At 44.9% G+C, this 16,550-nt stretch overlaps 1 protein-coding gene across 3 annotated transcripts in view; it reads left to right on the top strand.

The window, feature by feature from the left end:
- The window catches only part of SIK3 (SIK family kinase 3), a 239,568-nt gene that overhangs the window by 186,706 nt on the left and 36,312 nt on the right, over positions 1-16,550 (top strand). For all 3 annotated transcript variants that reach the window (XM_042907377.1, XM_042907379.1, XM_042907376.1), the window contains exons 5-6: positions 3,540-3,664; positions 4,208-4,331. In XM_042907377.1, the coding sequence (XP_042763311.1) occupies positions 3,540-3,664; positions 4,208-4,331 (249 nt within the window). The remainder of the gene's footprint in view (positions 1-3,539; positions 3,665-4,207; positions 4,332-16,550) is intronic.

The following is a 16,550-nucleotide window of genomic DNA, read 5'->3' as shown; positions in this document are numbered from 1 at the left end:
GACGAGAGGATTTTTGCCTGGTGTGGAATAGGAGGTGAGGGCAAGCAGATGGGGGGGTTCATTGTTGCATCGTACTGAAGTCTTGCTGTCGGTCATTGGGTCCAGTTGTCGCAGCCAGCCATCTGGTAGTAACATGCCGTCGAAGCAGGTGCTTCCCCAGGTGTGGATCCCCGTGGCTGTCAGGCCCCGATCAGGTCGCTGGTTCTTGCCTGCTCGCTTTTCCCGTCAGTGCCTCCTGACAATCATGGCTGAAGCCATTGTTGAAGATGGTTCCCTTTGAGAGTGTTTCCTTTGTAAAGATTTCCAGTTTGATAGAATTAACAAGCTCATGCCGTGAAGTTTGTGCTTTCCCCTCCCCGGCAGTGTAAATGGGTAAAAATGTTATTAATTTTAGATAGAGCGTTCATGGTTCATAATGTGAAATGTCCTATGTTTTGAGCTGCTTTTTAGGAAAAATTTAAACCTACTACTTTTAATTAATTGCTTGGCGTATTGCATTTTGCATTCAAAATACAAAATACTCCATGATTCTGTCTTCTGGACTTTGCTGACCAGTCAGACCAACATGAGAGCACACCGGTTATAACAGACTCCATCTGCATCGTTCTTCCACATGGTACAGAGGAAGGCCAGTCATGGAAAAGGACCCGATGAAGGTGTATGGAAGCCAGTTGACAACAAGAGCAATGGAGGGTCCTTTTCCTAGATGATTCCCAAAGACACCTGTTTGCTGAATCTCATTTGTTAGGATTTTTAACAACGTATCCTCATGCTTGCAAAAAAAAAAAAAAATCTTAATAGAGTTTAGCACATGTAGGCTTTAACGAGTAAATTAAAACTTCTTGGGTGTCAGAAGTTGTAGTTTAGTTGGTAGAGCTTTAAATGCAGTTGCGTTCATAGTCCACATTTCTTAAGTACCTATTGTGTTTAAACACTGTTATATGAGGTAATTTGAGAGAGTCTGAGATGAATAAGTTTTTGAAAGGAACTAGAAAGAGAGGGTGTTTTTCAGGAGCTAGAAGAATAGGGTCTATATATATGACAATAACCCAAATAAGGCAGAAATACAAAGTAATAGGAGAGTACAGAGTAGGTAGAAGGTATTTCTTATAGGAGATCCAGGAATGCTTGGCAGTAGAGGCATTTATTTTCCATTGATGAATGAGAATATTGGATTTCTTATACCAGAAGTTGTAAATGTTTCTACTGAAGCCCCTAGTGATCATTAAGTTAATTTTAGAACTGTAGACAGGATGCCCAGGAGGTAGAGGCTCTAGTGGCTGGCCAGCTGCCATTGTAAGGATGAGAAGGCTCCGGGAGCCAGAAAGTGACGGGAGGATTGGCCTAGTGATTTTACTGCCAGTTCATTCAGTGACCCTTTCTCGAGTCCCTGCTATGTAGGAAAGCACTGTGTGGAAATGGTTAAGTAAAGCTGTATCCCTCCCATCCACGCACTGGCAGAGGGCGTAAACACATAATGCAACTAAGTATAATATAAGCAGAGTAATTGGGATGTGGAGGCACAACTCAAGGGCTATGGAAGCACAGAGGAGGAAGCCATTGACCTTGTCTTTTGTGGGGGAAATCAGTTAAGGCTTCATACAGGAAGTAATATCTGACTGGGCCTTGGAAATAAGTGATATTTCGAATGTGGAAAAGAAAGGAAAAGTCATGGCACAGAGAGGAAATAGCCAAAGGAAGGCACGTAGACACAGGATGTGAGTCGTCTAGCAATGCTAGAATGGCCAGGAGAAGTTGGAAGGGTGGGTGGGGCTGGGGACAATGCTAAGAGGGATAGACTATTCTGTGAGCGGATGGGAACCTCCAGTGTTGTCGAGTGAGGAGTGATCTGGGTGACCACCACTGTGCTATGAATGGGTGGCCTAGAGGGAAATGAAATAGAGGTGGTAAGCTGTGCATGAGTCTCTGTCAGAATAGGGATATGAACTAAGGTGCTAGGAATGGAAATACAAGAAAATGGATTCAGGCCACACTTTATTACCAGTTGGAAATGGGAAATGAGAGGGAGAATGGGGACTCCAGTGCTCTTTGTAGCTGGGCTGGTAATGCCGTTAACAAACACTAATGGGAACATCACTGGAAGAACAGATTCGATTTCAGAAAATGGCCAGTTTGAGCTGTTTCTTCCCAGATAAGTATTAGAAGCTCATGTCAGGACCTTGAGAGTGGGTACCAGGACCAGAGAGGTAAATTTGGAGCATTATTACCAAACAAATGATAACAGAAGCTGTGAGACCAGAAGAGTCGACCTTAGAGCAAGGAATAAGAGACAAAAATCAGTGCATGCCTTGTAAGAAAACACCTGCCCAGGTGGGAGGAAGAAAGGAGCAAAGCAGATAGCAAATGGAGACAGAGTTGTCAAGGGAAGTGAAACCAGGGAGGGGAGAGCAGGGGGTGCTCCGCATTTTCAGGTGCTGTGACCGTAGGGAGTGTGGCTGGCCCTGGGCGGGCAGTGTTCTAGGCTGGGCTCCATACAACTTGCTACCTAAACACGCGCACACAAGAAGGTGTCTGGACTCAATGGCTGTCTATCCTTTGGCCTGCCATCCTTGCCCATTTTCTCCAGTCCTCCTCCGCCCCCCATCTCTCTCATCTGCTCTCTCTTAAAACAGTGGGACGGGAAGAAAAGCAGGGGGCAGTTGAAGCACAAAAGGGCTTGGAGTTGAATTGTAAGCATTCCTGTTTCAGTTTGTAAATAAGTTGCCTACTCTTTCTTTTGAATAAGCCACCTTAATGATAATGACGTCACTTTGTCTAAGTTTTCAAGTCAGTATGTCTCTAGTGGTCATAAATGTGTTTGTCCTAAGAAGTAAAAATAACATGAAAATTCTGGGTCCGGGTGAGTGGGCTTACGTGTAGTTACGGGTTCTGATGCAGTCTTAACACCAGTCGCTACCCAGTATTGTTTTTGTTCTTAAAGGAACAGGTGTGCTTGCTTCACTCAGCATGGGTTATGAAAGGAACAGTGTTGGTTTTGCTGACATAAACCCATCATGTTTACTTGTAGTCAGCCAGATATCTTTCGCGTTCCAGCTCATCCGTATCTCCCTTTCACTGTGATTCGTTTTAAGTTCAAGTGACTGGTTGTATAATTTCTTTTCTATTTTATTATTTTTTAATTTAAATCCAAGTTAGTTAACACGTGGTTGTGTAATTTCTAAGAGTCCTCTTTTCTTTAAAAAAAATTTTTTTTTTAATTTAATGTGTGTTTATTTTGAGAAAGAGAGAGAGAGAGCATGAGCAGAGGAGGGGCAGAGAGAGAGGGAGACACGGAATCCGAAGCAGGTTCCAGGCTCCGAGCTGTCAGCACAGACCCCGACGTGGGGCTCGAACCCACGCGCCGTGAGATCATGACCTGAGCTGGAGTCAGACGCTTAACAGACTGAGCCACGCAGGCGCCCCTCTCAGGATCCTCTTTTCACATTTGATTCTCAAATTTCATGATCCAGAGCCTTTATTCAGTGACTAGAAGCTGGTATGTTCAGGGCTGAGATAACATGAGCTATTTGTCTTTGCAGATTTCGGCTTCAGTAACCTGTTCACTCCCGGGCAGCTGCTGAAGACCTGGTGTGGAAGCCCTCCCTATGCCGCGCCCGAACTCTTTGAAGGAAAGGAATATGATGGTCCCAAAGTGGACATCTGGGTATGTACTGTCTTCTCTTAGACCCCATGGTGGTCCTCACCCTCGCTTGCTAACAGCTGTCTTCCCCCCGGGTGACCCCTAATGCCACATGCGAATTGAGATCTTGACCCGTATTCTTTGAATTCCCGGTTCTTGGTGCAGAGTCTTTCCTCCAGCTCTTGTGTGGTGGACCCAGCCACAGAAAAAAGCTCTGCCTTTTGCATCTGCAAAAAAAAAAGCCCAAGAGCAAGCTCGGATGGGTGCCCTCGCTAGGAACAGACATTTTCTCTGTTGGTGCCACTTGCCTTCTCCCCAGAGGTTGAGTACCGAGAGAAATTCTCGTTGTGTTACCCCAAATTAATGTCTGGAAGCGAGGAAGACCATTAGCTATCCTGAAGATGATTGGCCTGGCCAATGCCCGTATTATTTCTCACACAGACGGGGGGAAAAGGTGGCTCCATCATCTTGTGCACGACTCGCCGTCATCCTCACACGCGTGCCGTAATGGCCTCTTCCGTCTCCTCTGATGCGATTAACTGTGTGTCCTCTCTGTTTGGGATGCAGAGCCTTGGAGTCGTCCTGTATGTGCTTGTGTGCGGTGCCCTGCCGTTTGATGGGAGCACACTGCAGAATCTGCGGGCCCGGGTGTTGAGTGGAAAGTTCCGCATCCCATTTTTTATGTCCACAGGTAAGGGAGTGAGCAGCACACAGCAGTGACTGGGTTCACAGAAAGTTACACGAGCTGAGTTATGCAGGAATTGAGGGATAGACTACACATGGCCCGTCCAGCAACCTTTCTTCGCTCCAGTTGGCTGAACTGGCGTCTCCAGAAGCGAGGTTCTCTAACAACACAGTGTATAGACTGTGGCATCAGAGGGCCCTGCCCGAGTTGGCCTGAGTTTGGCTCCGGGCTCCGCATGTAGCTGCTAGTGTTGTGTGGCCGATTGCTAAATCCGTCTGAGTTTTGGTTTCCTCATCTGTACGTGGCTGGCAGGTTCGTGAGGGCGTTACTACGAAGACTAAGTTAAGTGACTTATGGAAAGAGTCAGTGGGCCCATCACATAGTTGCGAGGCAGTAAATACTCCCGTTTCACCCCTGTCCTTTTCTCCCCCTCTCCCACCCTTTTTCAGGATATTTCCATTTCCTGGGGCCCCATAGAGATGTGGCAGTAAGGGACAAGGATAGAGCAGGCTTTTCGTTTCGGCCTTGCTGCTGCTGCATTTCCTACTCGCGTGACAGTTATCCACCAGACTCAAATAAAAAAGTATTTTTTAAATGAGTGGGCAGTAGGGTAAGTAGTTTTTGGAAAGATGTAACACTTTGAAAACAGACACCACACACCCAGAGTGTGCAGTGTTTTATCACCATTTATATGCACATGAAAACAGTTTAGAAACAGTGCAGTCAACAACCTAGTTCGTTTTACTTCGTCATGTTTTCACTATAAGCAACAGCATACAGAGTGGATGGCCCGTGGTTGGTGACGCAGTAGAAGCACATGGGAATTGCATTTTTGAATAAACAGGAAACTTTTTCTAGATTTCACTTTAAGTCTCCTTAGAATTAATGGCCTAATATTCTGTCTGATAATGAGAAGCGCTGTGAGAAAAGGAAAATAGAGAAGGCTCAGGGCTGGTGGGGAGGGGAGGTTATTTGAAAAGGTACACCCAGGGGGCCCCGTCACTGAGAAAGTGACATTTCAGCACAGACTTAAAGAAGGTGAGGGAGTGAGCTCTGCGGTCTGAAGTTGAGCTTTCCAGCTGGGGGAGCAGCCCGGAGGCCGCTGGTGCAGAGGCCGCCCGGAGGGAGCATGCTGGTGTTTATGGAGCGGAGAGGGGTGGGGGGGTCTGTGCTTGGAAGGAGTGACAGGGACAAGAGAGAGATGAGATCAGAGAGGCAAGGGGAGCTTACTTTGAGGGCCCAGTCACTTAGTGCAAAGGCCTGAGTTTTTACTTAGAGTAAAATGCAGAGAATCAAAGCGTTTTAACAGCGGACTGATCTGATCTGATCTGACTTGTGTTTTTCCTAACTTTGATTATCAAAATTTTCAAACACAAAAAAATGTGAAAAGCTTTTGAGTGTGATATTGTTTTAAGAAAATCACTTTGACCGCTCTGCCTGGTTAAAAGGCTTAGGGGCTGAAGGCGGGAGACTTTTGCAATAATCCAAATGGGAGACACTGGCGGCTAGTTCCCAGACAGGGTGTGGAGGTGGAGATGGTAAGAAGCGGTCAGATTCAGGAGACAGTGCATATTGTGGCAGGCACCAGCCAGAGCATTTTACAAACATTGACTCATTTCATTATTATACCAACGAGATACGTAAGACTATCACCTCCATTTTACAAGTGATAAAACGGAAGCCAGGACACGTTTAGCAGTTTTGCAAAGATAACCCAGCTGCGAAGTGGTTGGACTAGAATTTGAACCTAGGCAAGTCCAGTTCCAACAACACTTGTGTCGGATTTGACGTGAGGGAAAGAATAATTAAAGGTAACTCCAGGGGTTTTGGCTTGAGCAGCTGCCAAGGATGGATTTCCTGCCAACAGAGGTGAGGATGGCTAGGGAAGAATACTTACTGTTTGGAGAAATGTTTTAGAGGAGGTCTTTTGAGATGCCTGTTACCCACCTAGGCTGAGATACTGTGTAAGCTGTTGGGATATAAGGCTGCAGGTTAGTTGAGAGTCACGGGCTAGGGATGTCCATTTGGGAACCATCAGTGTAGAGATAACATTCAGAGCTGGAGATGAGATCGCTTTATAGGCAATGATTGTAGGGAAGAGGCCCAGGGATTGATCTCTGGAACGCACTAACAGAGATCAGGAAGACGAAGGATTGGCACAGGGATCGCTAGTGGAGGCAAGCCAGAGGGTCCGCGGTCCTGGAAAAGAAGTAAGGAAATGTTTCAGGGAGGAGAGAGTGAAGAATTGTGTGGGGTGCTGCTGACAGGTCAGAACAGATGAGCGAGAGCTCATTGGATTTAGGAACGCGGAGCTTAATCGATGACCTCGACATACAGTGTTGGCGGAGGGACAGGAGCAAGAACTGAATTCACGTGGCTACAACAGAAAAGGAGTGGGAGGGAAATAGCGAGAAGAAACGGACACAGCCATTCCCAATTTTACTATAAAAGGAAGCAGGGACGAGGTCCAGTGGACGGCTCTGGCCGGCCACCAGTGATCATGCCGTCATCCACTGGACGTCCTCCGTCTTTATCTTAATGACTGGCCAGCAGTAGTTAGCACTTAACCCCTCCTCGCTTTCTTTCTTTTTTACACGTAAACTGTATTATGTTCGCATAGTATTAGGTTCACGGCAGAAGTGAACACAAAGCGTAGCCAGTTGCCATCTACCCTCGTCCCCTCACACTCACGGCCTTCCCCATCTTCAGCGTCTACACCGGAGAAGAGTCTGTTACAGTCCATCAGCCTGCATTGACACTGCACCAGATGATCCTCCCAAATCCATAGTTTACATTAGGGCTCACCCTTGGTTTACGTCCTGTAAATTGGGACAAATACGTGGTGACGTGTATCTACCGTTGTGCTGTCATACAGAGCATTTCCACTGCCCTAAAGCTCCCCGGTGCCTGTTTACCCCTCCCCCCAACCTCTGGTAGCCACTGATCATTTTACTCTCTCCATCGTTAGCTTGAGCCTTTTCTAGAATGTCATGCATAGTAGTTGGAATCCCCAGTACTATGTATGTAAGGTTCCTCTCTGTCTTTTCATGGCCCGATCGCTCATTTCTTTTTAATGCCGAATAACATTCCATCGTGTGGCTATACCCCAGTTTATCTGTTTACCCAGTGGACGACTTGGTCGCTTCCAGGTTTGGGCAGTTATGAATAAAGCTGCTCTAGACATCTTGGGCAGGTTTTGGTGTGGACACAAGTTTTCAACCCTTTGGGCAAATACGAGGAAGTGTGATTGTGGATAAAATGGAAGAATATGTTTGGTTTTGTAAGAAACCGCCAAACTGTCTGTTAAGGCGGCTGCGCCCTTCTGCCTTCCTCCCAGCAATGAGCGAGAGTTCCTGTTGCTGTACATCCTCCCCAGCAGTTTGTGTTGTCACGGCTTGAGGTTTTGACAGGCTCATAGGTAGATGAGTAGTGGTTTCTCATTATTTTAATTTGCAATTCCCTCTTGATGTATGATGAGGAGCACCTTTTCATATGGGTGTCTGCCATCAGTCTGTCTTCTTTGGTGACTTGTCTGTCCAAGTGTTTTGCCCATTTTTAAATCAGGTTGTGTATTTTCTTATAGGTGAGTCACTCCTTACTTTGTCACTTTTTTCTCCCTGCTTCTCGGATGCCATGCCCTCCAGTGTTCCTCCTGTCTCTCTGGATGCACCTTCTTTGTCATCTCCCCCAGTTTTCTCTTTCTCTGTTCATCCTTTCAGGCTTTCTTCTTTTCCACCATCATTCTGAGCCATCTTATTTACCGCCATGGCTTCGGTGATGACCATGACTCTCAGTCCCCAGTTAATGTTCCATGAACTCTCTGGCCCAGACCTCTCCTTTGGGACGAAGGGTGACCTAACCAGCCTGTAGCCACTGATCAACTTCACTTTTATGTCTTGAATTCACATCAATAGAAACATTTTCAAAACCGACCTTAAGTCTCCCCCTCCCTATCCCTTGTTCCCTATCTCAGTGAATGGCATCACCATCTGAAGAAGGCAGGAACCAGCCTCATTCCCCCTCCTCTCTCACCATTGCCACAGCTGATCAGTTACCAGATCCTGTCCATTCAACCCTCCATACCTATCTTCTGCAGTGGCTCTTGCCTAGATTAAAAAATAGCCAACTAGGGGCGCCTGGGTGGCTCAGTCGGTTGAGCGTCCGACTTCAGCCCAGGTCGTGATCTCGCAGTCCGTGAGTTCGAGCCCCGCGTCGGACTCTGTGCTGACCGCTCGGAGCCCGGAGCCTGTTTCAGATTCTGTGTCTCCCTCTCTCTCTGACCCTCCCCTGTTCATGCTCTGTCTCTCTCTGTCTCAAAAATAAATAAACATTAAAAAAAATTTAAAAAAAAAATAGCCAACTAAATGGATTTCTGGCTCCAGTCTCGCCCCTCCCTAATCCATTCTCCACACTGCTACAGGAGCACATGTATAGAAGCAAGCAGTGAACATATACACGTACACAAGTCTGATCAATCCATTTTCCAGCTTAAACTTTCCAGTGGCTTGCCTCTAGGCTAAAGTTCACTGGTTAATGTGGCACGAGCATTGACTTTCAAACACTTTGACCATGACCATAGTAAATAATGTGTTATACTCTGACCTGGAACACACAGATATCCATACTACTGAACAGAGGTTTTGTTTTTTTTTTTTTTTTTTTTTTAAAAAAAAACAACACATGCCCTTACTATGATGTGCAGTACACCCCAGTATATTTTACATTAAAAAATGCCGATTATAACTTCCTAGATTGATCTCGTGACTGCTATTTGAAAAATAGTGGCCTAGAAATACCTTATGACCCAGTGCCTGCCTGTCTTTTCGACCCCAACTTCCTTTCTATACCTAATCAGCCCGACTTCCTTCTAGTTCCCAGGACAAATGATGTGCTTTAGAACAGTTCCCTCTGCCCAGAATGCTTCCTCCTCCCCTAGCCCGACTCCACCCACTCCTCTGTTCTAGAATAAGAAATTAGATGTGCTAGAAAAAGAAATGAGGTAATTTCTACCAGTCTTCGGATCTGGGCTTTTTTTTTTTTTTTCTTTTACCATGGGACTTACTAAACTTTATTGTAATTACTTCTTTCATTGCACATCTTCCACACCAGACCAAGCTTAGAGAAAATAAAGATGAAGTGTGTTTTTTTCACAGTTGTCTACATCCTCCCATAGTATCTGGCATGTAACAGGACTTAGGAAATAGGAAATAGTAAATAGAGTCCTGTTTAAAATCCTCCCCTGGCCTGCATTTGCACTTAGAATAAAGTTCAAAAAGCCATTATCATGATGGCCAACAAGGTACAGCCGTGATTGGCCCTCCTCTTTAATCTTATTTCCTGCTACTGGTCACCATGGGTTCTGAGTGCCAGTCACTGAGGCATCCTTGCTGTTTGTCACACTCGCCAAGCACGAACATCCCCGTTCCTTCAAATATTCACACAGGCTTGCTTCCTCATTTCACATGAGGGTTCTGCTTAAAAGTCCCCTCTGAGAGGTGCTTTTTGACTACCCCTCATCATTCTCTTTCCAGAACTCTTCTTCATTTTTTTTTTTAAATTCATTTTTTGATAGAGACAGAGCGTGCGTGGGGGAGGGGCAGAGAGAGAGGGAGACACAGAATCCAAAGCAGGCTCCAGGCTCCGCGCTCTCCGCACAGAGCCCGACACGGGGCTCTAACGCACGGACCGTGAGATCACGACCTGAGCCGAAGTCGGACGCCCAACCGACTGAGCCACCCAGGCGCCCCTCTGCTTCATTTTTTTTTTTTTTTACACGGCAAGGACCACTGCCTGACCTCACTTGTTCATTGTGTCCCTATCCCCACTGCCTCTTGACTGCAATAAAATTTTGTTCACTGCTGTATTCCTAGGGCTTAGGACAACGCCTGGGTCCTAGTAGGCACTCAGTAAATATTTGTTAAATGAATGGATGCCTACCTAGGTTCATTAAAATGCTAACTATCACAACACCTCCAGCATGTACACTTGTATTCAAATAATAATAATAGCAGTAATAGTGATTTACATTTCTTTAGGGCTTTTGAGTTTACAAAATATTTCTTATACTTGATCTGATTTGGGCTATATAACTTTGCTCTGGAATTGGCATCGATACATACTATTTCAGCATTTTGCCAGTGAGGTTTGAAGGCGGGGCTTGACTTGCCTGGAGTCACACAGGTAGTAAATGACTAACTTGGTCCTGTATTCGGTATTTGTTTGACCGCGCCACACCGTTGCAAAGAAAGGGCGAGGTAAACACACCGCTTCCTCTGCTCTTCCAATGTCCCCGGTATTTCCTGCGAGCAGCTTGGATTCTCTCTGCCCTCTGCCCCCACCCCTTTGCGCCAGAGCAGAAGATTTTTACTCCAGCCTCACCGGAGCTGGCTTCGGATAGTGGAGCTGGTAAAACTGACCGTGCTGTCAACCACATTGTCTATCGGTGCTTAGAAATAAACTGTAGAGTATTTTAAGGACGTAGAAAGAACTAATATTTGTAATATAGGTTAACATGAAAGTGTAAAGGCTCAGAGAATGTCAATATTATTATCCTAAAGGTGGCCACTTTTTAATTCTGAACAAGTAATTCCCTAAGTAGGAGTAAACATTTTCATACAATTAAATACAGAAAAGGAAAAACAACCCAGCCTAGGAAATGAGGAGACAATTGCTGTGTTACCAGGATGAGCTCTCCTGCCCTCAGGGACGTACATGTGCTTGGCCTTGCCTAATAGCATGGGCCTGAATCCCACGGCCCAGCAGACAACGCTGTCAAAAGGACAAGACGTAGGAGAAAATGAACTCATAGGCCGTTTAGTCTTTTCGTAGCTCAGACACGATAGTGCCGTAAAATTTCAAGATCACCTGAAGGAAGCCCAGCGTCTGTTCCCGAGCCCCGTTTCTGCTTACACCCCTAGGTTCTGGGTGCAGGGACACCTCACCACAGAGCCGGAGTTAACTCTTTGTCTAAGGCTGGAGCCAGCTACTTTCCAGCCTGTCAGCTTGGCTCTTACCGTGCCACAGAAGATACCGTGGTCGAGGAAGGTCCTAAAGAGCCAGATCCTTTCTTTTCTCAGGCTGTTGTCATAGGCTTGAGCTGAGTTGATCCACTTTTCTGCCTGAAGGATTTGGACGCTCCGGCAGAGCCGCGATTGGTTTCTAAATTAGCACTCGGGAGGCCAAGTGGGTAAGGCCGCACCATCTAGCTTCTTCTAGCTAAGTCGAATTCCAGAATATCTGCAGCTGTGTGGTGTCCATGCTCTACAGATGGACACAGTTAGTTCAGGAATTCTAAGCGTCTCTTTATTGTCAGTAATGTGTGGAATGAAGTGTCCTCACAATTAGTGGATATTTCTATGCCTGGTCTTATATGTTGGATACAGGCTTCCTTCCGTGGTCATCCCAAGATCCACTGAAGACGTGCTTCCAAGTTGGAGCAAAGCCGTATAAATTTAAAAGAGGGTTTATTTGAGGCTGAACAATTTTGTACCACCTCGTTTTACAATTATATGTGTGCCCTTTTCCCCTCTCCCCTAGAATATAAGCTTCTTTATATCAGAACGGTGTTCCACACGTCGTCATCTCCCATAAAACCTGTCAGCACCTGGTAGTGTATAAACATTCAGTAAATATTTCCTAGTGAAAAACCGAATGATCACCACTTACCAGTAGAATCTTACAGCAGACTCTTGGGTTTTATTATTAAACAGATAGGTAATTCACTGATGATCCAAATCATTCACTGGTCTTACGCGCTTTTGTTATATAGGTTATTACGTGAATGACCAAGGCAAGCGGCTTCTACTTTTAAAAATGTTTTGATCTATTACAGGGTTGGCTTCCTATGTCTCAAGTGAAATAAGGTTAGTCTAGACCAGTGTTTTTGGATTAAAGTTTTCAGAGCTTCCTGGAGAGTGGTCAGGGAAAAACCTTGAGCCGAAATTATGGAAGGATTAAAAGTTGAAACTTGCGGCTTCTCGAGCTGTCGCAGAAGATGAGCCGTTGCCTGGCCACATGTGTTGGCAGCTTCTCTGACACTCCCTCCCAACTGAGGGAAAGCCAGCAACTTAAATATCTCGAGCACCAAACTCATTAAGTGCCAGTATATTTTTTTAAACCATCAGAGGCCTACTTCCTAAAGCCTAGTTTGTCTTATTCACCAGTCATGCTACCTGCTAGCACATATTGTAAGATCAGTCATTTATTTAACTGAAGGAAAATTAATTTGCAGTGGAAAACCTGCCGTGACAGCAAGCGCAGAGAGATCTCTTGTGGACAATATTTTTGAGTCCTTATTGATTAGACTTCATTGTGCCGTAATTAATTGTAATACTGCATAAGCATTTTATCACTGGGAACGCAAGACCCAGGCTTACATAATGCTTCTGATGGAGACTGTATTGTACAGCCCCTGCCAAAAAGCTTGCACTTCAACGCAGCAGCTCTGCCCTGATTGGCTCCCTCATCAACATCCGCACAGCATCGTGCTTGGCTAAAAGCACTTTGCTTAGAGGGACCGGGCCAGGAGATTAAAGTCGCTCACCCGCCAGTCTCCATATCCGAAGGGGCTCAGCATCCTCAAGGCGGCTCTCATACATTTTGGGGTATACTCCACTGCCAGTGAGAAAATCCGTGTGGCGCTTTCGTGTTCGTGAAAGCAGAAATCACAAATGGTGTCAGGGAGGAGGCTGGATCTACTCCAGAGTTAAGCAGGCGTCCCCTAATTTTACCTATCATAATGGGAAACCATGGGTTAAGACTGGTGCTGCCTTACTTATTATTCTCACTTTCAAGCAAACCGTCTCCGAGCTTATGTCTACCCCTTGGAGGAAAGTAGAGAAAGGGAGGAAGTTCTAAGTGGAAGGACTCCAGAGGTTTAGGTAATACCTAACATTCATTGAATGCTTTCTTTGGACCAGGCGCTGTTGCATTAACTCATTTTATGTTCAGAACTACCCCCGTGAAGTAGGCTGACTACTGTCATTTGATAAGCAGGAAAATTGAAGCATGGTGAGGTTGAGTAACATACCCCAAATCACACAGCTGGTAAGCGGCAGAGCCGAGATTTGAACACTCGCAGTCTGGCTTCGGAAACCACCTGACTGTCTTTGATGGTATTTGAATTCCCAAGAAGTACGCATCTGCCGAGTTATTCCAGGTGTCAGGAGAGTCCTGGGACGGATACCTTTGTCCATGTACATCTGGATTATGTATTGAGAAAAGAGTTAGTATAATGTACTCTACATTGAACTCTGGAGTAAAACTAAGGCAGAATTTTGTTCTTCTCTAAGGATTGACGTTAGTACTCAAAAACCTATTTGAATAATGCTATGACAGTACAAGCAACAAAAACTTTTTCTACCGTGAACCTCAAACAGGACAGCCTCTAGTGAGACCCTCTAGCCGGCGGGGTGTCTCCCAGGTCGGGGCTGGAGATGATTGTCGGCCTCTCCAGCCTGTAAGCCAAAACCCCCTGATCTCTGAAGCTTCATTCTGCAGCATCCCAGCCACCTAGGAAAACTAGCACCCAGGGAAAGTTCAAGAAAGAGGTGGTGGTTTTCTAATAAATGGAGATACATGGGCCACCCACTTGTTTTCCCATCAGTCTGGAAAAACTGCTGATACCAAAGAGAAAAGTTTCTCCTCCTAAGCTTATTCATTCCCTCCAAGAAGATTTTCTGACCAGCCCCATCTCTATTTGCTCACTTGTGCCAGGCTACCTTCCTTGGGCCTCTGTGTTCAGCCACAGAACGTGTTTCACAGGGTTTAGTTATAAGGAACTTAACATTTATTCCAGAACATTCTGATAACAATTTGCAGAAACTGGTGGTGCTGGGATCTGTATTCAGATCCAGCACTCTCCATTTTCTTGTCTGACCTCATACTGTTGGACTGTTCTCCTAGGAATTTTACTGAATACTTCAGTCCTGGGACTCCCAGTTTTCTTTCCCCAAAAGAATGGAAAGCAAATGATTTCAAAACAAGACATTTTTTTTTCCTCAATGCCATTCTAACACAAGAGGAGCTGATCTCAATGCTTGTTTTTTATGAGTCATCTAATTACAGCCAACACTGTTGTAGATTGGGTTCCATTACAGTTAATTTCAAGAACATGTATTTTCTTTGGTTATGTAAAACTGTGGTATTGCCTATTTCTTTAAATAAACCCCCTTAACTAATTTTCAGGTTGGGGATGTTTATATATTTCTGTTGTGACGGTAATGTTTCACAGTTGAATTTGTGGAATAAAAAGCCTTCCGATCCCTACAGCACCATTGTTCCAGCAATAGGCAGTATAACAAAATTTCACGGCAACAACACAAAAAACATGGGTTTTGCATGATTGTGTTTAACATTTATGCAGTCTCTGAATGCATCTATAGGGTAGCATATTCAGTGTATTTACACATAGAAATAAATGTCTTATTTCAAGACCATTTGTCTACTGTGTTTAGATTTTAAAATAGTCACCGTATAAAGTAGGTTTGACCTTAGCTGACAGCTGACAAGGACAGGGTTTCCTTGGGTGTATTTAAAAAATGTCACTTCTAGGTCTTTGTCTTTGGGCAGAGCGAGGGTCCCTAACTCAGGCCAGCTTCTTAACCAAAAGAAGATGTCTTGGCAAAAACACCTCTGATTTCTTTTTGATTTACTTTTTAATTATTTCTATAGGCTCATAATGTTATAAGACAGACACACTATTTTCGCTGTGATTAAGACAGGACTAGGACATGATGACAGACTCTATTTTCTTTTCATTATGAAGAACAGTATGTTTTGTGCATGGTTTTCCTTTTGGGGAAAGGCAGATAGCATTAAAGAGGAGCTTGTGAGGCACAAACATGTGTCAGTCCAGAATATGTACAGTAAGGACTCTGGTCAAAGCCATATGGCTCCATCCAGAGACTGTCCTTGTGGACCATTCATCTGTCTTGTCCAATATGTCTGCTATCATAGTATCTTTTCTCCCCCAGACTGGTACCCAAGCTAGGCAAGGCAAATGGCTAACAGAATCTGACAGTATATGACATAGTGTCCTTCTTCCAAAAAGCGTTAAGACTTTCGTGCCATTTAATTAAAAAAAAAAAAAAATTACAAGGTTATTCATTTTCCAGGCAGCAGACGTCTTAGAGACTTTAGTAGCCAATTTATTTGTGTTTCCGTTCCGGATTTTGAGATTTGAGAAAAATAGAGCCCTCTTTGCAATTGGAATTGTGCTGGGGAATTAAACATTTTATTAAGTTTGTTACAATTATTGAAGATAAAGAACTCTCGGGCTGAGTGCTTTGGAATTACCTTTGAACACACCTGGTCTCGACCAGAATGTCCTCACGTGAGATGCCTTCTCGTGTCCCCTTCCTCCAAGCACCTGGAAGAAACAGGAATTTCCCGAGTAATTGCTTCTTCCTTGCATTCTTCCCATGCCTCCTGGCACACAGATGTCTTCTGTTCCCCCGGCTCAAAGCAGTTTTATGTGGTCAGAAAGAATCTATGACTCAATTTCTTTCAGACCACTCCTCTGCCCTCAGAGCTGAAAGTGATCGCCTTGCCCTGTCCCATACTTTGGCATCACATGAAGGGCTTTGGCGATGGTCAGCATTCCCTCCATCTGTAGGATCGGCCTGAAGATTCTGATGATTCAGTTCCGCAGATCCCTGCCCACCCCTTCTCCTTGTCTGTGGCGCCTGGGTTGAGGAACCCTATTGTTTCTGGCTTTCCAGCAGGCTCCATCAGCACCAGCAACAAGAGTGTGTACACGGAGTTCGCTCTTGGCTGGAGCAGTGAAATCATCACCATCCAACTCGCCATTCTCCCTCGATGTTGTTTGCCAGTTAGTTTGTAGCCTCCTGACCATGAATGTTTTATGAACTTGGCTTGTAGGTGCCTCTATCGTGATGGAACCCGTGGTGATTACATGGCATTTGATTATCAGAAAAGGAAAATTGATTTGCTTTGCTTTTTTTAAGGATATGCTAGCTACTAGGTAGAACATCAAGCATCAATTTATTTTAGGTGCTATATGGGTTACAAACTCTGGCCTTGGAGTAAGACTGACCAGAATTTGTATCCTGGCTTTGCCTGTTATATTCAGGTCAAGTTTCTTAACTTCTGTGATTTTTAATTTATCTGTAAATGGATATGATGGTAATAGGCGTTTGTGAATTAAATGCTTAATTAACTTCAAGTGTTTCTTACTCTGCCTAGCCTCTAAGTGCTCAGTAAATG

Source organism: Panthera leo, chromosome D1 (assembly GCF_018350215.1).
Source record: "Panthera leo isolate Ple1 chromosome D1, P.leo_Ple1_pat1.1, whole genome shotgun sequence".
NCBI lineage: Eukaryota > Metazoa > Chordata > Mammalia > Carnivora > Felidae > Panthera > Panthera leo.
The sequence above is the reverse complement of the archived record's forward strand: the minus strand, read 5'-3'. Positions and strand labels throughout refer to the sequence as shown.